Source organism: Desmodus rotundus, chromosome 2, assembly GCF_022682495.2.
Source record: "Desmodus rotundus isolate HL8 chromosome 2, HLdesRot8A.1, whole genome shotgun sequence".
NCBI classification, from domain to species: Eukaryota; Metazoa; Chordata; class Mammalia; order Chiroptera; family Phyllostomidae; genus Desmodus; species Desmodus rotundus.
In genome coordinates, this window is record NC_071388.1 from 117118221 (window position 1) to 117141632 (window position 23412).

A 23412-nucleotide genomic window follows, 5' to 3' on the forward strand; every position below is an offset into this window, starting at 1 on the left:
TCCTGAAATATTGCTAGATTTGTTTATTAGCCCTAACAGTTTGTTTTGTATATGGAATCTTTAGGGTTTCCAACTTATAAGATCATGTCATCTCAAACAGAAGTAATTTTACTTCTTCCTTTAGAATTTGGATGCCTATTATTTCTTTTTCTGCCTTACTTGCTCTGGCTAGAATTTCCAATACTATGCTGCATAGAAGTGGTAAAAGCATGTATCCTCATCTCATTCTTTTTTTTTTTAAATATATTTATTGATTATGCTATTACAGTTGTCCCATTTCCCCCCAATCCACTCCATCCCATCCTGCCCCCCCCTCCCTCCCACATTCCCCCCTTATAGTTCATGTCCATGGGTCATACTTGTAAGTTCTTTGGCTTCTACATTTCCTACACTATTCTTACCCTCCCCCCTGTCTATTTTCCACCTATCATCTATGCTACTTATTCTCTGTACCTTTCCCCCTTTCTCCCCCGACTCCCTTATTGACAACCCTCTTGTTCTAGTTGTTTGCCTAGTTTGCTCTCATTTTTGTTTTATGTGTGGTCATTAATAACTGTGAGTTTGCTGTCATTTTTACTGTTCCTATTTTTGATCTTCTTTTTCTTAGGTAACTCCCTTTAACATTTCATATAATAAGGGCTTGGTGATGATGAGCTTCTTTAACTTGACCTTATCTGAGAAACACTTTATCTGCCCTTCCATTCTGAGTGATAGCTTTGCTGGATACAGTAATCTTGGATGTAGGTCCTTGCGTTTAATCTTGGGTAATGTAATTATGATGTGCCTTGGTGTGTTCCTCCTTGGGTCCAGCTTCTTTGGGACTCTCTGAGCTTCCTGGACTTCCCAGAAGTCTATTTCCTTTGCCAGATTAGGGAAGTTCTCCTTCATTATTTGTTCAAATAAGTTTTCAATTTTTTGTTCTTCCTCTTCTCCTTCTGGCACCCCTATAATTCAGATGTTGGAACGTTTCAGGGTGTCCTGGAGGTTCCTAAGCCTCTCCTCATTTTTCCAAGTTCTTATTTCTTCATTCTTTTCTGGTTGGATGTTTGTTTCTTCCTTCTGGTCCACACCATTGATCTGAGTCCCAGTTTCCTTCTCATCACTATTGGTTCCCTGTACATTTTCCTTTGTTTCTCTTAGCATAGGCTTCATTTTTTCATCTGTTTTTGGAACAGATTCAACCAAGTCTGTGAGCATCTTGATAACCAGTGTTTTGAACTGTGCATCCGATAGGTTGGCTATCTCTTCCTCGCTTAGTTGTATTTTTTCTGGAGCTTTGAAGTGTTCTGTCATTTGGGCCATTTTTTTTTTTTTTTTTGTCTTGGCATGTCTGTTACTTTAAGGGGCGGAGCCTTAGGTGTTCACCGGGGCGGGGTAATGCTGGTTGCTGTGCTGTGACGCTGTACGTGGGGGAGGTGCTGAGTGGGAGCAATGGCGCCCGCCTTACTCTCCTCTGGCTTTCAATCTTTCACTCCAATACCCACAATCAAACTGGGCCCCTCTGGTGCTGGTTCCCGAGTAAGTGGGCCTGTGCACACTCTAGGCCCCTGTGGTCTCTCCAACGACCTCTCCTGTGAGGCTGGGAGTCTCTCCTGCTGCCGCCCCAACCCCCACGGGTTCTTTCAATCAGAGGTTTGAGGCTTTATTTCCCCGTGCTGGAGCCCTGGGTTACGCGGTCTGCTTCGCTCCCTGCTGTTTGTCCGGTTTATCTGTGGGCGAATGTGGTGCCGTGGGGTGCTACCCGCTGCTCTGCCTGCCCCGTTCTCTGCCACTCTGAGTCCAGCCCTCTGGGTTTATCTGTGCAAATGTGGGGCCGCAGGGTCTGCTAGTGCTGGGACTGCCTGCACCATTTGTCCCACACTCCACCAGTCTCGGTCCCGCCACAGGCACGCGAGTCCTCTCCACCCCGGTGCCCGTCTCCGCCCCTACCAGTCTGGATGAATGTTTATTTTCTATTTCCTTGGTGTCGGTCCCCCTTGCTGTTCGATTTTCTGTCAGTTCTGGTTGTGCGAGGAGGCGCAGTGTGTCTACCTACGCCGCCATCTTGGTTCTCCCTCATCTCATTCTTTATCTTAAGGAAAAAGGAACTCCTACTCTTATCTTCCATTTCATAACTTATCTTTTATGCCTCCAAATTCTATAGTTTCTTTCCTCCAAGAGCAGTCCTTATATATGATCTTCACACTCACTGACTTGTACTTTACCTTAATTCATTTTAGTTTTGTCCCATTGTGTTCTTTACACTTTTCATACTAAATTTGAGTCCTTTTAAGTTTTCATTCTTCTTTCATATTTCTAATATTTTCCTTATCTTTTAGAAAATTTATTAGACTTTCATTTTTTTTTCCATCTGCCTCTGCATCTAGTGCTATCTGTAATACTGTTTGATGTATTTTGTCATTTGACCTTTGAAATGCTTACGCTTATTTATCTCCTTATTTTGGCCATAGTCACTGGGAATGAGTTACTTTCTGTAGATCACATGTAACAAAAGAAAGCTCAATCTAAGTCTGTATCAGCTTCATTAAACTGAGAAATCGATGGGGATATAGGGAAGTCCTAGGGAATAGAGAGCCCCAAGAACCAAAAAAGAGTTAATCATATCACATTTCCTGGAAGAACTCCTCAGGTCAGTGATTCACTCCCATTCCCAAGGGAAAAGTCAAGTCACATTGGGAAGGAGACATTCCTTTCATTATAATTCACCACTTCCTAAGAGTTTGGTCAAAGAGGGGTATGAAATTTGAATAAGGAAATTTGAGGGGTGAGAAATTTTAGAGGTAGGATACTTCAGGCAGCACTATCGTGATTTACCTTTAAGGAAACTTGCACCCACTATATGAGACACTGCTATTACACCAGTCAGTCAGGGGCCAGATACTAATTATCAAGAAAATAAGGGGAATTTCATATTCCATCACCATTCTTTATTTGCTTCAAAGCCACAACTAAAAAAAATAAATAACTCTCTTCATTATTCTGCCAAAGCATCGTTTGCCAGCCTCTTGAAACATGACAGTTGTGTTCAGAAAGAACACAGAATGGACTTCTGCTAACTGGATAGCTGCCTCCTCAGAATAAAAAACCTCTTAAGGGTATGTACTCACTCCTTGATAGAGGCTAACTGAAGGCCAACCAACAGTGATCACAAGGTATTTGCAGGTTCCTAATGTTAATAACACTCATTCTAAACAGAAATCTGACATCTCAAAAGAGAATCTCCAAATCCAAGGTCATGAAGATTTATCCCTATATTTTCTTCTAAGAATTGTGTACTCTTAGCTCTTATGCTTACGTCTTTGACCAATATTGAGTTAATTTTTATATATGGTATGAGATAAGATTCCAACTTTACTCTTTTGCATCTGGCTATCCAGTTCTCCCAGCATCACTTGCTGAAAAGTTATTTTTGCCCCAATGAATGGTTCTGGCACCCCTGTCAAATATCAGATGATCACAGGTGTATGGATTTATGTGGGTTCTCTATTCTGTTCCACTGATCTGTGTGTGTCCATCCTTATACCAGTAGCACACCATTCTTGATTACCATTGCTTTACAGTAAATCTTAAAACTGATAAGTATGAGTCCTGCTTTTTCTTTTGTTTTTTTTTTTTTGAGAGAGGGGAAGGGAAGGAAAAAGAGAGGGGGAGAAACGTCAATGTATGGTTGCCTTTCACGCGCCCCCCTACTGGGGACCTGGCCCACAACCCAGGCACGAGCTCTGACTAGGAACCGAACTGACAACTCTTCATTTCACAGGCTGGCACTCAGTACACTGAGCCACATTAGCCAGGGCTACTTTGTTCTTTTTCAACGTTGTTTTGACTATTCTGGGTCCCTTGCAATTCCATGAATTTTAAAATGAGCTTACCAATTTCTACAAATAAGTCACTTAGTATGCTGGTGAGGATTATGTGGAATTTGTATGTGGATCAGTTTTGAGTACATTGCCATGTTAACAATGTTAAGTCTTTCAATTTGTGCACATGAGATGTTTTCTCACCTATTTAAAGGTATAACAATATATGGTCTACATAAAGACTTCAACACCTATATCAACAAAGTCGGTATATAAAATTATTATCTACTGGTTAATCAAATATTTCCTATTAATTTAAACCTTAGGACATACTGAGTTTTGAAAGACAGGCTATTTACAAAATAATATTCAACTCAAAAATCAAAGGAGTTACTGTGGCATTTCCAAAGACAAAATTTTTAAATCAGATAGAAATTTCCACTTAATGCCTTTATCGTTCACTGAAAGGCCTTAACACTGTATTTGTTCTTTAAAAAAAAAAAAAAAAAAGGAAAGGAAAGGAAGAAGTTATTTAAATAAATCCCTCCCCCAATTTGAAACAAAAGGAGAGCTGAAAGAAGAAAATGACCATTACTACTTATACATACTAATTTGAAGTCCACAGATTTGAATTACTCTATTTAATCACTAATAATCCTTTATAATATTTCCTGGGCAATCATCTTAGTTCCATGGTGGCTGGCAACAATCACTAGTGACCCTAATCCTAATAGGAAATGAGTATGTGCTTCCTTTAATTTCCAAAATCAATTCTAGCCCTTCTTTTAGAATCATACTAGACTGGCCGAGAAGCTAAATCAGAAAAAGGAAAGACCTTTTCTTCTCACAAATTAATATTCCTCTGGCCTTTTTTCCTTTAGTAAAGCAGTTTGGCTGGAAAGCCAATGCCCATTTTATATCCACACAAGTATCTAGAGTTAATTTACTAACTCTAGGATTACACCTACAAAGCTGAAAAGGCAATTGTTCTAGTTCCACAGAGAGTCAAATCTAAAACTCTTGGCTTTTTCACTACAATTGTCTGCATGAGATGCCAGATTGCATTTCTGGCCATGGTCAAGAATCACATATACCCTCCTGAGCATACCAAGCATAGGAAACCATTCTATACCAGTCACTAGCCATTCATTCTATTACTTTAAAACCTGGTGCTGTTTTCCCTCCACAATACACTGCCTTTTATAAAAGCTCCTACAAATTCTACTTACCTAGTATCAACCTCTCCACCAACAACCCTGAGACTTCATACTTCAAACATTAGGTAATAAGAAACTTCTTTCCGGTCTCTTAGACAACAATCTCAAGCTTTTCACCACATACCTAATATTTTAACAGTACACACAAATCTTAAGATACTTATCAAATAAGAAACTCAATATGAACTCAATATGAAAATTATCCTCACAAAGCATCATATACTGGAACGTCTGACAAACCCTCAAGAATCCCTTATAGGACAGGTGGCAAACACAAGGCCCGCAGGCTGAATCCAGCCCTCTACCTTGTTTTATCCAGCCTGGCACCTTGTTCCTACCTGGCGGCAGCATCGAGCTTTCGCTTAACTGTTACAATGACTTTAAAACACTTTAAGAAATCCCGGCCCTGGATGGTGTGGCTCAGTGGATTGAGCGCTGAACTGCAAACTGAAGGGTCGCTGGTTCCATTTCCAGTCTGAGCACACACCTGGGTTGTGGGCCAGGTTGCTGGTTGGGGACATGCAAGAGGTAATCGACTGACTGATGTTCCTCTTACACATCACTGTTTCTCTTCTTCTTTTTCTTCCTCCCTAACCCTCTCTCTAAAAATAAATAAATGAAATCTTTTTTAAAAATTACAGTCTTCAGCCCTGGCTGGTGTGGCTCAGTGGATTAAGCACCAGCCTGCAAACCAAGGGGTCACCAGTTTGATTCCCAGTCAGAGCACATGTCTGGCTTGTGAGTCAGGTCCCCCGTGGGGGGCATACAAGAGGAAACAACCACACATTAATGTTTCTCTCCCTCTCTTTCTCCTTCCCTTCCCCTCTGTCTAAAATAAATAAATACAACCTAAAAAAAAAAAATACCTCTTCAAAAAAAAAGAAGAAAAACAGAAATCCTGTCTTTAATTTTATATTGCACTACTTTGAAAAAGTATAAGGTAGATACTTAGTACATTCTAAATTATTTAACAATCACAACATTCATTTAAATAAACTATCCAAATCCTTAAATCTTTTACTCCCTACGTTTATGGCCTTTCAGAGCTTGTTCAACTAATGATGCAGCAACCAGAATATCACCTCTCACAAAGACTCTTTTTTTTTATTGCATTTTGGGTAAATGAGTATGTACTAAAAAGAGTTTATGAGGAGGGAAGACATTGTGGAACATCCAATGATGTTCACATCAAATCATACATTTTACAGCTTAATTATGTAAATCTTTTAATGCAGAACAAAGACAAGAGAAAGATTTAGCATTAGTAAAACAAACAAACAAACAAACAAACCCAGAAAAAACAATCGCTTCTGGGCCTTTTAGCTAAGATCAAGTGTAGTATCTCTTCTTATCAGTTTAATATCTGATACATCCTCTATCTTAAGTGGATTTTTGGAGCTGGGAGACAGAATTGCTTCCTCCACTCTGCTCATTGACCTGGTATTGTAGTACTTCCGGGAACAGTGCACCGGAAAAAAAATTGCCTGTAAGAGTAAGTTAACGCCTTTCAAATACATTGAACTGATTCACACCGTTAGGATTACTTATAACTGTAAAAAATCTATCCAAAATTTGAATATAATTACAATGTCCTGTCTTGAAATAAAGATCAGTATATGAAAAACCTCCCACGCAAAAGACTTTGGGAGCAAAGAGACAAGCAGTCAGAGTTGAGGGATATAACAAAAATCCCTTTTCTCACTTCATTTCACTAAAATTTCTGCAAACATACCAAACTGTGGAGGAAGTATTTGTTTCGAGGAAGATAAGGAATGCTTTGAAAACTGCAGAAAAGTACAGAAAAATAAAAGTCTTACAGTATATGTGGGAATATCGTTCTGGTTGCCAAAGATTTTCACTGCTGTAATTACTGCTCAACAACTACTGTGAGAAATCTATCAAAGTGCACTATGTACTGCCATTGTAAAGTATACACACACAAATGACTTGCATCAATAACTTAATTATCATTTAAATGTCTAGTAACGGCCACCAATTCCAGAGAAATACTCTCACGCCAGGATCCTAAATTTACCTGATTCATGTACCTGTATGTTTCAGTGCCTGACCCACACTAACCCTTATCACCTATTCGCCCAGGAAGTTATCAAGTAGAAAGCTCATATGAAAAAAATGATCTCATATGGAATCTGCAGGTCAGCAAGACCTACGTACCGGCAAGTCCACGCTAACATCAGTACCATCCAGAAGTGACACCCGACATGTGATGATGGACTTAGAATCTCCAGCTGCAGGAATGTGTGTAGCAGCTCGTTGAGCTTCTCGGAGTCGTTCCTTCTCAGCATGTTTACGCATTGACCGACGCCCAAGTGTTCTGCGGAAGAAGCTCAGCATCTTGTCACTATAAAACGGGAAAGAAAAATATATCAGAAGACTCCTGAATTTGCAGTTAGAAAAAAGATGTTATTTAATATAGTCCTGTGGACATTAATAGATATGTTATTTAAAAGGGCTCCCGGTGAAGTAAATAATCAAAATAATAATCAAAACTGGCCACTTCAATTCAAAGTTTTTAAAGACTTTATATAAAATAGAACTATGGCTTACAGTATTTCTAAACATAGCGGACTATTTTATAAAGAGCTTATCTGATAGGAAAAGGCAAACATTTATAAAGTTCAGCAGGTGTTTGAATCAATAAATTATATGTACAATAACCAGATATTCCCACAAACATTAGGAAGACAATGCTATATAAGAAGCTATTCTTTGCTAATAATAATCCTAAGAAGTTCCATTTCTCTTCTGAGCTTTCATAATAAAATACAAAAATAATCACCTATTTCAACTAAAATATACATATTTCAAATATAAGTTTTTATCAGATAGTCTACTATCACTTCCAGATTTTAAATTGCTAGTTAATATAAACAATTCTTTATAATATCAAATTAATGTTACTTTGTTCCTTACATCTGTTAAGAACATTAAGGTTAATCAAAATAATTAAAATGGGTATTAGAGATTTTAAAAATATAACACACACAAAATGGAAATGCCACAGAAACTACGTTGCAAAGCTAATGTTTGAATTTTCAAAACTACAAGTTTGAGAAAAATAAGTACATATGACTAAGCCAACAAACAAAAACACGGCAATTATTCATTCCAGAGAAAACAAAAAGTTGTACAGAAAAGGGCAAGTAATCACAGCAGACTATATGACTCAGCTAATAGTTTAGTTATACTATAAATACTAAATATTGACCTAACCATAACAATACTATAAATATGAAGTACTGACTTAACCATAACTACACATATACACACACACATACACACACATATATATCCATAACTAATTGAATGATGGGTATAATAGAGGCAGGTGTGGATGGAGAGCTAATTCCTCATCTTACCATCAGGAATTTAATAAATAATTCCTAAAACTAAAAATGAAGTAGCAATAAGAGCCTGTTATTTAAAATGTGACAACGGCTGACCTGAGAAGGAAGTGAATTCAGGAGAGTGCTGATTTTCAAAAGCAGCCTTCCCATTAGATGACTCGTTCAACTAGATATAAACTTGATTAAAATAAAAACTAATTTTAAATAAATACAGTCATACTAAAAAATAAGTGCCTCCTTCCTCCCCAACCCCCCTTTCTAAAAGCAATGAAAAAATGTCCTTGTATGAGGGGAAAAAAACTGCCTCGCCCTGGCAGGGTGGCTCAGTTGGTTGGAGCGTCATCCCATGCACCAAAAGGTTGTGGGTTCAATCCTTGGTCAGGGCACATACCTAGGTTGTGGGTTTGATCCACAGTACGGGAGGTGACTGATGGATGTTGTTCACATTGATGTTTCTCTCTCTCTCTCTCTCTCCCCCTCCCTCTCTCTTTAAAATCCATAAATATTCTCAGCTGAAGATAAAAAAATTAAGTGCTATAAATTAAAGGTTACCGTACAAGTATTACAGGTATAGATATTCCTACATAATTAGGTAAACTGGAAACGCCATGATACTTGTCATTTGCATGTTCATCTGTTTAGATCCCAAGAAAATAACTAAAATTTTAGATAGCTTTCAAGTTCACAAGGCACTCATACAGTAACATCTGGCTCCAGTCTCCATCTCTCTAGGTTTTTTCAAGCACTGCTCCCTCTGCATCTTACTATCCAGTCTCATTTCAGCTGCCTATGAAAGGTTGTGCTGTACTTATTATCCCAGACTTCTGTCAGAGAATCTCTCCTTATTCCTATTAACTCAACAACTCCACCTATATTTTCCCGGAAAGAGAAGTTAGGTCTGAACCCTGAAAATATTTTACTACTTCACTAGTCAGATTTTAATTATTCATTTGCATGCCCATCTCCTTTACTGTAACTCCCTTGAGGAAAAGATTCCTACTTTGAACAGCAAGCCACCCAGCACATTTCATCATCAGGTACAATACAACAAATGTTTAGTAAATAATCTTACTTGGTCCTCAAATAAACTCCCTAAAGTACTGTCTTATTTTCATGAATAAACTAAGAGTCAAGAGATATTAAACCATTGGCCAGGTAGTCCATTACTTAGTAAATAGTGGAGACAGGAGCTCAAACTAATTTTCTGACTCCAAATCTTGGTCTTTATTTCCACTACATCATAACACCATTCAGGCAAAGTCTCACTTTAGAGACAAGAAATTATCAAAGACCACAGCTAAAAAGAAGCTGAATAAAAATACAAACAAAACATATAAATTTATAAATTTAATAAGTTTATGTTTTAAAAAACATAAAAAAATTAAAACATAATAAATTTATTTTTTTAATTCAGCTTATTCAACAAATAGCAAGGGGGAAATAAAAAGTTGCAAAGTACAGATTAAAAGAGACTTAATATAATATCAAACAATCACAATGTGTGGACCTGTTTTAGATCCTAATTCAAATAAACTTTTTTTTTTAAGTTGTCCAATGTTATCATTTGGGAAAGCTAGGTAAAAGATATATGGATCTCTGTACTATTGTTTTAACTTCTACATAAGTCTGAAATTATTTCAAAATAAAAGATTTTTAAGAAACATTTGTTGTTATATAAAATTAACATATCTTGCATAACCAGTTACTTGATGCTTTAAACTAGATGCATTTGTAAACATGATAAATATAAAAGCTGACCCATTAACATGAATACCAACATATTAAAAATAATTCAATAGCTGTAAACTGAGCATTATGTCCTCCTTTTTTTTACAAGAATGAATACTCCTAGGTAATTATGTAAACTGGCAAAGCCATTGACTGGATTGTTTATGATAATCAAGCAATTACTGCCTGTTTTAGATAAAACAATGGTGTTAAAGATGTTAAAAAAAAGTCCTATGTTAAAAAAAAAAGTGCTTATCTTTTTTCTAACCTCCAAAAATGTGTCCTCCTTAATGTTAATGAGAATACTATATACAGCAGAGACACAACTTACACATTGCTTTGATCTGGGTTTATGTATTACATTTTTAATTATTGAGAATGTTATTTCAAAGTTATACTGTCATCAGGAAAATGTGAAAAAGATATGGATACATTTTGTGTGATATTTATGCCACAAACCACTATTTAGTACATTATTTAATATGAAACAATTATACTCACATGTCCTGTTCCATTTTCCCACTGGGCAGAAATACAACTTCATAAATTTTCTTAGAATAATCTGAATGATTTAAGTCTTTATCACTTCAAATTACATACCAATATATTTATAGAATAAATGACGTAGTATCTAGTATTTGCATTAAAATAATAAAAGAAAGTGAGTTGGAAATACAGATGAAACAAACTGGCCAGACAACTGGATATAACTATTAAAGCTGGATGATGGGTACATGGGGTTTACTACTGTATATGTTGAACTTTTCCATAATAAAAAAGTTTTTTTAAGGAAAAAACTGTTCAAAATGCACAACTTTGAGGTTCCTAGAAAGCAAATGAATTATAAGACAAACAAGTTTTCTGATTGTCACTTGTCCTATACCTTGAAAATAAAAACTCACTATACAGAGTTAACCTGCTAAGGAAAAACACAGCTTCTTTCAAGATTTAGAATTTACAACTATATATTTTGCACTATAAAACCCAATTCCACAAATAACAAGTTCTTTTTACAAAAATACGAAAGCACCTTACATGAAAATAAATCTCAGACGCACTAAAGATTTAAAGTGAAAGAAATGAACACTAGAAGGAAACAAATAGTATACTAAAGTGAGGAACTTTTAAAAATTTTTCTGCAGAAAAAATTTTTTGAAGGATTAACACGCAGTTTAAGAACTATCACAAATCATTAAGATATACAACCGAACAGATAAAGAAATGGGCAACATATGAAGAAACAGGCTCTAAAAGGTGCTATGCAATGAATATATTCATTAAAAAGATGTTCAACCTCAACAGTAACCAAGAAAATCCAAATTAAAAAAAAAACTTTAAATATGTCCATCCACATGCAAGTAGTTAAATTATGGTACATACAATGGCATACAACACAGCTGTTTTTAAAATACAGTTGACACAAATAAAATTATTAGCGAAAAATGAAATCAAGAGAAAAATGAATATAGTTTTATCCCACACTGAGGTGGAATACATACATATATATTTACTTACATCTTAAACACACCAAAGGACTAGAAGGACATGCAAACTTAAGTGGGGTTATCTCAAGAGGCTCTTGAGATGGTAGTTAAATCTTCTGTAAGAATATATGAACATGTCAAAAGTTTCTAAATTTTTGTTAAAAAATGTTTTCCCATATTCACTCTTTTCCCACCCCATCTACATTCATGCTGCAGCAGTGGATTTTTTGCAACCACAACTCAGATTCCTGTTTAATAGTTTTTAATGTCCTTGCTCACGGTTCCTACACCTGGCCTGATCCTTCTGGGCTGCACACTGCTAGCTGCTCACTCTGCTCTAGTACCCCTTCTGCTCAGTTCAAGAGTCTTATTTTTCTCCTTATCTGTTTCATCTCTCTGGAATGCTCTTTTCCACCTCTCTCACACTCCCCCATCCTACTTCACATGGCTAATTTCAGATTTCTGGTCGAAATGTCTTTTCCTCAGAAAGGCATTCCTGACTCCTGAGTCTAAATTAGGTGCTTCCTTTAGTACCCTCAGCCTTTTCTTTACAACCTTAAAGAAACTATAATTAAACACCCATCTGTTTAATTACTTGTTTCGGTGGGCACTTCCCCCACTAAGACACAAGGACAGGGACCTACTCTGGTTTAACAAGATGACCCAGTTAGCACAATATGCATATTAGGCACTTAATGAAGAATCTGTCTGACAAATGATAAAGTGGAATTTTTGGATGGCAGAGTCTTACAGGGTTTTTTTTAAATACAAGTTTTCAGTCTGTTGCTAATTTTTTTGGCAGTGAACTAACAAGAAGGGTTTCCTTTACAATCATAAAAATACAAATTGCCTTTACTATCTAAATTAAGTTTTTTTATACATATCTAAAACTCAAAAGTTTGTCATGAAATGTGTAGACTTTCATACGTGACTGGTGGCCACAATCTTTGGTAAGCAATTGCTTTTTAATGAAGCATTATACCAATATACAGCAAGTACCATAAAGATATTAATATCTTTTGTCCCGATAATCCCAAAATATTTTCCTGTAAGAGAAATTTTTATTTGTGAGAATAATTCAACACAAGTTATAATGTTCACATCGTTTTCTAACCGTTTATTTATAAAAAGAAAACCCTGCCAATCAGTTGATACGCACAAATAATACACTGTTACATAGGGTTCAACAACGTGCTTGTTGTGTTACAAATCGAGTTATGAGTAATTTTCCACCCTAAATCTTAAAAAATTGCTTTTGATATTAATTTAAAATGTTCTCAAACGGTTTCAAAGACTGGGTCTCCTACTCTTTAGAATTCATGAGAATTGGTAACCATAAAGATAGTGAGAAATACAATTCACGTTTACACGCCAAAGAACCCATCATTAACTCGCCCAATGCCAAGCACAAGTGCCGGTAGGGTCCTTCAGATCCCCTCAGTCCAGGGAGCTCACCTGCCTGACAATTTCCAAGCAGCTGAAGTTTTAGTGAAACACAAATTATCTCCCAAAGTGTCCTCGGGTTTTTGCCACAAGACACTGACAAACTCAAGTTGTGTCTTTTCTCTGACCCCTCGCATAGCTCCCCAGCTGGACGGCTAAGCGGCTGACTCGGAGGGGAAGGGCACCCACCGCCCTCCTACCAGGCCCGCGACCCCCCCTCCCGCTACCCTGGAACAAGGCTCGGCGGGCCAGGGAGCCGGTCTCCGCACTCATTAACCGGCTTCGCCTGGGGCGCTGCGCTCCAGCCGCGCCGCACAGTATCGCCCGAAACTCCGCGGCCTTGCCCCATTGGCTGCCACCACCCCTCCCCTCTCTGCGGGGTTCATTCTTCGCCGGCCAGGTGGGGAAGCTGCGGGCAGCAACAGGGTCCCGAGGCGAGGCCGCAGCACTAGTAGCGAGCGCAGGGGCCCCGGGGCTTTGAGGGGAGCGGGGCGTGGGGCAAGCCGGGCGCGGGCAGGGCGGCCGGGCCGCTGGTCTTTGCGCTTGCTTACCTGGGCTGGGACGACGGCGCAGCGGCCACCGAGTGAGGCCCAGGAAGGGTCAGCCCCTCGCGAGTTGCCAAGAAATGGCGGCTGAGGAGCAAGACCACACCGCGCTAATCCCCCGGACGACCCCTGTTGCCAGCCGTCCAGCCCCTTAAGGTCCCTCCTAAGCTCCGCCCTCGTGGGCGGGGCGCGTTGCTCTTAAATGGGCAATGACACCGCCCCGGAAATTGCCAGGCTGGGCGAGACTCGCATTAAAAGGGCGAGGCCGGACCGTGGCGACCTAGAACCAGCGATCTGGCCCAGCACCGCGGCTGGTGGCTGGTTTAAAGAGACGCTGCCTAGCCCTAGTCGGTGTGGCTCCCTTGGTTGGGCGTCATACCGCCAGGAGAAGGTCGCTGGGTAGATTCCCGCTCAGGGCACATGCTAGGTTTGCAGGTTATTCCTGGGTCAGGGAGCTTAGGAAAGGCAACTGATCCATGCTTTTCTCACACGTCGATGTTTCTCTCCTTTTTTCTCCCTCCCTTCCCCTCTCTAAAAATAAATAAATAAAATCCTTTCAAAAAATAAATAAATAAAGAGGCGCTGCCTGAAATCCAGCCCTGGCTATCAGACCTCAGCACTGGGAGGGGATGCAGGCTAGCAGTTACCCTCAAAAATTAGTCCTATCCCAAAGGGGGCTTCGCGGTGCTAATAGACTCGTTCATTCGTTCAAGAAATTAATTCACTTAGCAAATATTTACAGCCCTGCTGTTAAAAGAATCTTCATGCTAATAAGTATTGTGAAGAAAAATAAAGCAGAGAACAATAATAGGAGAATCCTATTTAACCTAGTGTAGTCAGGGAGATCCTCTATGACAAAGGGACATTTCATCCATTCTCCACCTACAGACAGTTTATGGAAGTGCCTGCTATGGATCAGGCTGCGTTCTAGACACTGGAAATAAAACTCATAAAGAAGATAGACAAAATTCCCTCATGCAGCTTAAGTGCAGCAGGAGAGATAGAAAATAAATGTGATCAAATTAGTTAAATTAAATACTAAGTTAGGCACTGTTAAATGATAAAGAGAAAATTTAAATCAGAATTTGGGGATGGAGAATGACAAGGTGTAATTTTTGATAGATTGGCTAAGTAAGATGTTAATCAGAAGGTGGTATTTGAATATTCACAAAGTTGTGCAACCATCACCACAATCTAATTGTAGGTCATTTTGTCACCTCTTATGGTAAGAATAGCATGGGTGTACAAGGGTGGGAGGAATTGTTGGGGGTCGTCTTTATATCTTTATCTCAATAAAAAACGATGATGATGATATGGGAAGGAGTGAAACAATGGGCATATAGATGCAGGAAGAAAGGATCATGGATTGAAGGTGGGTAGATAGGTACATTACACTGTTATATTTTATGAATTAAATTTTTTCCATAATGAAAAGTTTTTATAAAATACTATCAGGACCATGTACCCCTTGGAAAGCCTTCATGACTCCCCAGGGGTCTAATTACCCCTGTTAGAAAACTGTACATTCTTGGGTGCTATCCACTCAAGTCTACCAAGGCCACCTCCCTCCAAGTATTACCCAGTGTGTACATATTTGAAAGCTGTATTGTAATATATCCATTTACTGATTTTTTAAAAAAAGGAAGCATTTTTTGTCAATTCTTATAAACCTACCTCATTGTCCTAAATTGTTGCATAGCACACCAGTTTGGAGAAAATGACTTTTTCTCCTCAATTTTTTTTTTACATCTTATCAACGGTAAGGTTGACAGAGGCTGTAGATGAGGTGAGAGAAATAGGTTGAGAAAGATGATGATGGGCTTAAGGAAAAATGGAACGTAAGGCCCCAAGTCATATGAAGTTGTACATGATCTAATCAGGTAAGATTATTCCTAATAATAATTTATCACCTCCCCAAATCCTCTCTCTCAGACATAAATAACCTCTGTGGCACCCATGTTTTGTGGAAAATTAGCCCGCTGACTCCCACCAGAGGCAGAGAAGTCTCTCCTCTTGAAGACAGCTGAATTAAGTTAAAAAATGCAGTTGGCTGCAAGTAATAGGGAAACAGCAATACTTAATAAAATAAGGAACTTATATTTCTCACATAAGTAACCTAGAGATAGGCAGCTGCCTAGTGTTACTTCAGCTCCTCAACAATGATATAGTATCCTAAACTTTTTACCCTCTCTGGTCTCCCATCCTTGGCATGTTGAGTCTGGTTTTTCTGCTTGTAGCCTACTGTCCACAAGAGGGTTACAATATCTCCAGTTCTATCTGAGTTTCAGAAATGAAAAAGGGAAAAAGACCTGTTTTCTTTTTTCATTTATTTGTTTGTTTATTTATTTATTTATAGAGAGGGGGAGGGAGGGAGACAAACATTAATGTGTGGCTGCCTCTTACATGCCCCCAGCAGGGGAACTGGCCCACAACCCAGGGATGTGCCCTGACTTAGAATCAAACCAGATACCCCTCAGTTCACAGGCTGTTACTAAATCCACCGAGCTACACCAGCCAGGGCTTGAATGATGTATTTTTTTTTTAAGATTTTATTTATTTATTTTCAGAGAGAGGAGAAGGGAGGGAGAGAGAGAGGGAGAAAACATCAATGTGCGAGAGAAATATCAATGGGTTGCCCTTTGCACACCCCCAACCTGGGATCTGGCCTGCGACCCAGGCATGTACCCTGACAGGGAATTGAACCAGCAACCTTTTAGTGTGCAAGTCAGTACCAAATCCACTGAGCCACATCAGCCAGGCCTTGATTGACATTTTTAAGTGGATTTTTATCTGTCAGGAAGTTAAGTAACTTGTAAACTAATCTGATCATTTTGATGTTTAAAGATCTCTTAGAGGAAAGCAAAGTAGCCTTTTTACTAAAAGCTTGTTTAGCCTCACTTCTAACTTGGCTTTTTGGGGGTTTTTCTGAATGCCCTGTATTTTCAAAGAGGCTTCTCCACTGGCTTGAAAGGAACTTGAATTACTCCCATCATTGTGGCCAGCTCTGGGGCTATTCATGTTACAACTTTGTAACTGTCTTTCCTCAAATGTGTTAGTCTGGCCTTATGGAGTTTCACCATAGGCAAAGATTAACATTCAGTGCAGAACTCAAGGTGGCTTTTATGTAAATTTCTTGAATTCCCTCTATGTAGTTTCCTCCCCTGGAAATTTGCTTTATGCCTTCTAACAGCCCCAACTTTCTAAAACTTTGATGTATCTCCCCAAATAGCAAGATTACAGTCCTATTTGGGTTCTGTATTTCGGTACCAGTTTATAAATGTCTCCACATAGAAAACCTGGTTTATGGTAAGGCTCACCTCACTTCTTTTTTCTTAGGGATTATAGCCTTGTTCTGCTTTGGTCTCATATTATACAAGTTGTTTCCAAGTTGTATTCTGTCAAACTTTGTAGTTGTTCACACCAGAAGGATGATTCTGGGCTGTGTAACTACCTCATGAAGCAGAAGTCCAAATAATATTTTTGTTTAAGTAAACTAAGTTATAAAAACAAAGGACCCAAATGAGGAATTCACCAAAAAAGAAATATACATGGTCAACAAACATATTAAAAGATATTCAGTCTTGCTAATCATATTTAATATATACATATGAGAACATATAAAAGTCATAATATCCAGCAGGAATGAAGACACACATTATTGTTGAGATTGTAAAGTGATATACAAGGTCTGTCCAGAAGGTATCCAGCCATGCAATATGACAAAGACATTTATTGAGGATACAAGGTATGAGAAACATTGTACACAGGACAATGGCACCTCAGGCCCCTTCAAAGTAGGCACCTTAGGACCTCACAAGTTCTCCCAATCACCATCAACTCCCCCACTGTATTTTCTGAATCTCATTGAACGTCTGAAATCTCTTCCCTTTCAAAGGTGATTTCAGATTTGGGAAAAGCCAGAAGTCACAAGGTGCCAAATCTGGTCTGTGGCAGGGCTGAGTCATCTGGGTGATTTGATGTTTTACCAAAAAATTCTGCACGAGACATGATGCATGAGAACCTGTGTTGTTGTGATGAAGCTGCCCATCACCCGTTGCCCATAGTTGCGACCTTCTGAACCATCCAGACAATTTCCACGGAGGAATGTTCAAGCTTAATGCAAAATTTGATGCAGATTCGTTGCTCTTCTCACTCAGTCATTTTGAATGCGTGGCCACACAGCACACATGCTCACTCAACAGCATCTACCACCCCCACTGACTAGTACGGTGAAGTCATCATTGTTCACCCAGGTACATTCCAGTCCACTCTTCTTGGCTGCCAGGTTACACTGATGTCGCCCAAACCACTGGGTGTTTTCCAGACAGACCTCATATATATATTTAAATATATATATATATATAAACACATGATTTAAAAAATTTGTTTACATATATTTATTTAGATATATATTTAAAACATAACAAATGGTAGGTTTAATATTTGTTTTACTGATAAAAATTTCATGTCAAGAAAGAATTCAATTAGTGAATACTAGTTAATGATTTGCAGACTGAGGTGCTCAGGGGTGAAGTGTTCAGATGTTAACATCATTTAATGAAATGCGTAAGGAAGGATGGATTAATGGATGAAGAGAGGCTTGGTAGATGAACATGTATGTGATAAAGCAAATACAGCTGGATGTTAATTGTAGACTCTAGGGAATATGTTTCTTTCCTTACATGTGAATATTTTTATAATACAATGTTTGAAATTTTATATATAGGTTACCCATATATACAAGCATGATTTAAAAGGGAATAGATAAAAGCCTAACTATAGCATCATTGGCTAGTGAGGCTCAGTGGATGGAGCACCAGACTACAAACCAAAGGGTCACCGGTTCAATTCCCAGTCAGGGCACATTCCTGAGTTTTGGGGCAGGTCTCAAGAAGGGAGGTGCTTGACAGGCAACCACACATTGATGTTTCTTTCTCCTGCTCTTTCTCCTTCTCTCCCCATCTCTAAAAATAAATAAATAAAATCTTTAAAGAAAAAGATATTTCGTTTGTCTTTTTATGTAAGACCAAACCTTTTTACTCTTGAGTTTGAGACTGATTATAACTCCTTAGTCTTTGTGCCAAAAAACAGACTGAGTTATCTATTTTTGTGCATTAGTCTCTCACGAATATCACCTATTCTTTTTTAAGTAGTCTATCATAATTGTCTAGTTTTTACTATTTTTAAAATACAATTTTAAAGAATAAGGTTTATTTTTTAATTTTATTTATTTTTAGAGAGAGGGGAAGAGAGGGAGAAGGAGACAGAGAGAAATACCCATGTGTGGTTGACTCTCAAGTGGCACCCACTACGAACCTGGCCTACAACCAGGTCATGTGCCCTGACTGGGAATCGAACTGGTGACCCCTCGGTTCGCAGCCCACGCTCAATTCACTAAGCTACACCAGCCAGGGTTAAAGAACAAAGTTTAAATGACATCTTATAAGTCTTTGCAAACACCTTACTCTTTTCACACATTTTATTGTTTTATGTGATATATAATTAATTAAATTGATATAACGAAGGTAAACACGTATGCATGTGCAGGTTAGCAAATAAACAACTTATTTGCTTAAACTAGACCTCCAGCATAACTGAGAGCTGCTGATGATGGCAAAGCGGGGGCAAAGAGGGAAGAGTATCAGTGTCCTGAGCAGGTCATTTTGATGGTGGTCAGGAAAGCTTTGGGCACAGATGGAATGTTAACAGAAATCAGAAAAGCTTTTGCAGGTATACCCCAAACAGAAGTCATTAAAAATGTTGATACATTTGTTTATAAAACTATTAAAAGTGTGATCATACTATCCCAGCCCTCAAAAAGAATAATCAAAGATAACACCATAAGAAACAGGTTGTGCAACTATGACTGTCAAATGACTAATTTCTTCCATTTCTAACATCTCATAATGAATAAAACATTAAACAACTTGATATAAAAAAGGATAGCAATATGAAATTTAGAAATCAAGAAATACAGTCAATAAAATAAAAATATTTAACCCAACAGAATACACACAAATAAAATATTTTATTTATGAGATGAGCAAAAAATTAAATTTGATAGCATTTCTAATAATAATGTGGGGAAACATTCTCATATGCTTTGGTCGGAGATATAAACTGGTATAATCTTCTCTCAGAGCAATTAGACAATGTTTACTAAAATTTAAAAATGTAGGTGCCCTATGACTTAGCAACTCCACTGCGAGAAATTTATCCTATGCGTTACTTGTGATGTTGAATGAAAATATTTGCATAAGAATGCTCATTGGAGCATTATTTGTACAGTATAAGCTAGAAACAAGCTCAGTGTCCACCAAGAAGTTAAATTATGGCATACCCATATGATGGAGTACAAGCAATGATTGAAAAGGATGACGTAGACCTGAATATGTTGATACAGAAATATTTCCAAGATGACAAAGCAAGCTTCAGAATATATATACAATCTTTTAACATTAACAAAATGTATACATACACACAAATGTATACACATATTTTCCCCCCAGAAAAGAATACAAGAAATTTAGCAGAGGCTGCCATTGATTTGAGGGAGACTATCCTTAGTTGTGGAGAATGTGGAAGAGGCTTTTAGAACTCCTCTTGGATCATCCTTATATTGTTTACATTTTTTTTAAAGTATTTTATTGATTATGCTATTAGTTGTCCCAATTTTTTTTCCTTTGCCCCTATCTGCACTGTACCCTCCTTCCTTCCAGCAATGCTCCCCCACCTTAGTTCATGTCCATGGGATATGCATACAAGTTCTTTGGCTTCTTCATTTCTTATACTATGCTTAACTTCCCCCTGTCCATTTTGTACCTAATAATTATGCTTAATCCCTGAACCTTTTTTCCCATTGTCTCCCTCCCAGCTGATAACCCTCCAAATGATCTCTGTATCTATGATTCTGTTCCTGTTCTGGTTGTTTCCTTAGTTGTTATTGTTGTTTTAGATTCAGTTATTAATAGTTGTGAATTTGTTGCCATTTTAATGTTCATAGTTTTGATTTTCTTCTTTCTCTTAAATTAAGTCCTTTTAACATTTCATGTAATAGTGTCTTGGTGATGATGGAGTCCTTTAGCTTTACCTTGTCTGGGAAGCACTTTATCTGCCCTTCCATTCTAAACGGTAGTTTTGCTGGATAGAGTATTCAAGGTTGTAGGTCCTTACTTTTTATCACTTTGAATATTTCTTGCCAGTCCCTTCTAGCCTGCAAAGTTTCTTTTGAGAAATCAGCTGTCAGTCTTATGGGAACTCCCTTGTAGGTTACTCTCTGCTTTTCTCTTGCTGGTTTTAAGATTCTCTTTGTCTTTAACCTTTGGCATTTTAATTATGTGTCACAGTGTCATCCTCTTTGTTTGAGACACTCTGTGCTTCCTGGACTTGTATGTCTATTTTCTTTGCCAAATTATGGAAGTTTTTTTATGTTATTTTTTCAAGTAAGTTTTCAATTTCTTGCTCTTCCTCTTCTCCTGCTGGCACCCCTATGATTCAGATGTTGGTACACTTGCAGATATCCCAGAGGCTTCTTATACTTTTATTTTTATTAAAAGTATACTTATACTTATTTTTTATTTTGTTATACTCTTGTTTCTTCTTGCTTTTTTCATTGAATGCTTCTTTCTTTCCTTATGTTCCAAATCATTGATTTGAATCCCGACTTCCTCCCTTTGAGTTTTTTCCCTGTAGGTTTTTCTTTTGTTTGTGTAACCTTCCTTTCTTCCTGGATCTTTTTTATGCTATTGCCTTACTCAATGAATTCTTGGAGTATCCTGATTACCAGTGTTGTGAACTCTGCATCTAGTAGGTTGGTTATTTGTTTCGTTTTAGTTCTTTTTCTGGAGTTTTGTTCTGTTTTCATTTGGACCGTATCTAGCTCTTCAAATTTGGAAGCCTCCTTTTGTTTGTTTCTGTGTATTTGGTACTGCTGCTTTGACTCCCTTAGTAGTGTGGTGTAGTGTAAAAAAGGCAGCTGTATATTGTGTAGGGTGGAGCAACCCGCTTCACTGCTTGTAGCTATGTGTGGGGGGAGCTCAAAGAAGGGAGAGTGCCACTGCCTGGCTTCTGGAGGCTTACTCAACACTTGTCCCATTTCCAGTTACTTTGCCCACTCCTGGCATGCAACTGGCATCCTTCCAGCTGTTGCCCTGGTGCTGAATGAGCGGGTGGGTTTGCACACATTCTAAGACTGTGTGGACCCTCTAAGCAGTCTACTGAAAAAATCTAGCAGTTTCTTCTGCCCCAACCCCCACTGAGTTTTACTCAGAAGTTTTGGGGTTTATCTTCCTGGGCTGCAACCCTGGGCTGTGAGATCTGGCCTGGGGCTGGGAGATCGCTTGCTCCCAAGGTATTCCTCCCGATTTTTATCCACCACACCTGAATGTGGCACTGCCCATCCCACCACCACCACCACCTCTGTGCCACACTGCATCTCCTTGTCTATCTGCCCATCTCTACGTCTCCACCCCTTACCCATCTGGAAGAATGTGGCTTCTTTAAATCCTTAGTTGTTGGGCTTCCATACTGCTCGATTTTCTGAGCTCTCGGTGTTATTTGAAATTTAGTTGTAATTCTCTCTGTGGTTGAGTGAGGAGGTGCAGTGTGTCTACCTACGCTTCCATCATGACCGGCAGTCTGTTTATATTTTTATCATCTTGTACATAAGAACAGACATGGCATAATCGTAAATCTTTGTTTTTTGTAGAATTTTTAATATACAAGTAATGAATATTTTCCCCAAGAAATTATTTTCTTTCTGATGAAAAATGGTAAGCCTAACGGCACTTGGGGCAGATATGAAGCAAGCTGACTTCGGAATAGAAAAGTTCCTTTATTTTGACTGATAAAGTCTTATATTAGGGATACCAGAATGTAGGGGCTGGTGCTGGGAGAACAGCAGGCATTATTCTTCTAAATTTCTTTTAGTTCCTTACTTATCCCCACCCCTCACCCCACCCAATACAGCCACCCTGTGAACCAGAAATTCTAGACATAAATGTAGTACTTAGCATTCTCGTAGTCTCTTCCAGTCCCCCATTAATGAATATAACCAGAGTCAGAAAAGCCCAACAAATAAACTCCCATAAAATAATCTTCAAAACTCCTATACTTTAAATTACTAAAGCACATCTTTATTTATCGATTGAACAATTTTAAGTCACAGCTCGAGTTTTTTCACGTTTGTACCTGAACAACTATTTCTCAATCAAATGAATATGGCCAACAAAGTATGTCATAGCATTTTACATAATATAAAATCACTCTTACGACTAAAACGGTTTTAATGCAAATCAGCATTGTAATCCTGTTTGCTATTAGTACTCATATTTTTACATGAATAGGAATTATAATTTTTCACCAATATTCAAATACACAAGGTCTTCCAAGCATACAGTAGGTGGAAGTGACGCATGAATAGCGACTTTCAAATTATCCAGTGTTGACCAAATTCAAGCTTACACATTTTAAATAAACCCTAAGCTTCTCTGCCTCTTAATTAGGGAACAAATCCTACCAAAACATAGTTTTGTAAAATGGGAGAAGAGTTAATAACTTTAAAAATTAGGGGGTAATTCCATTTGCTACGAGTTCAGTACAATGAAACGTGAAATGGCAGCAGAACTGTAAAACTGTATTTTAATTAAGAAAGAAACTACTTTTAACTGACATTTGCTCTTCATATTTACATATAGCACCTGATACAAAGGAAAAAAATCCCAAATTAAAACACCCGCTACATACAAATAATTATTTTAAAAACTACTGCTTAAAATATCAGTTATGAGTATATAGTAAACTGTTTGTCCTAAAATTAAGCCTACACT

General features: G+C 38.1%; 1 protein-coding gene and 1 pseudogene across 4 annotated transcripts in view; one reads left to right on the forward strand and one right to left on the reverse strand.

Moving 5' to 3' along the window:
- EPB41L5 (erythrocyte membrane protein band 4.1 like 5) overlaps nucleotides 1-13758 on the reverse strand; it is a 166350-nt gene extending 152592 nt beyond the window's left edge. For all 4 annotated transcript variants that reach the window (XM_045203052.2, XM_045203051.2, XM_024569625.3 and 1 more), the window contains exons 1-2: nucleotides 13592-13758; nucleotides 7193-7379 (exon numbers count right to left, since the gene is read on the reverse strand). In XM_045203052.2, coding sequence (XP_045058987.1) covers nucleotides 7193-7372 — 180 coding nt within the window. In that variant the 5' untranslated portion in view covers nucleotides 7373-7379; nucleotides 13592-13758. The remainder of the gene's footprint in view (nucleotides 1-7192; nucleotides 7380-13591) is intronic.
- On the forward strand, nucleotides 6321-6491 carry LOC112313205 (U2 spliceosomal RNA; annotated as a pseudogene).
- Nucleotides 13759-23412: the final 9654 nt, after the last annotated feature.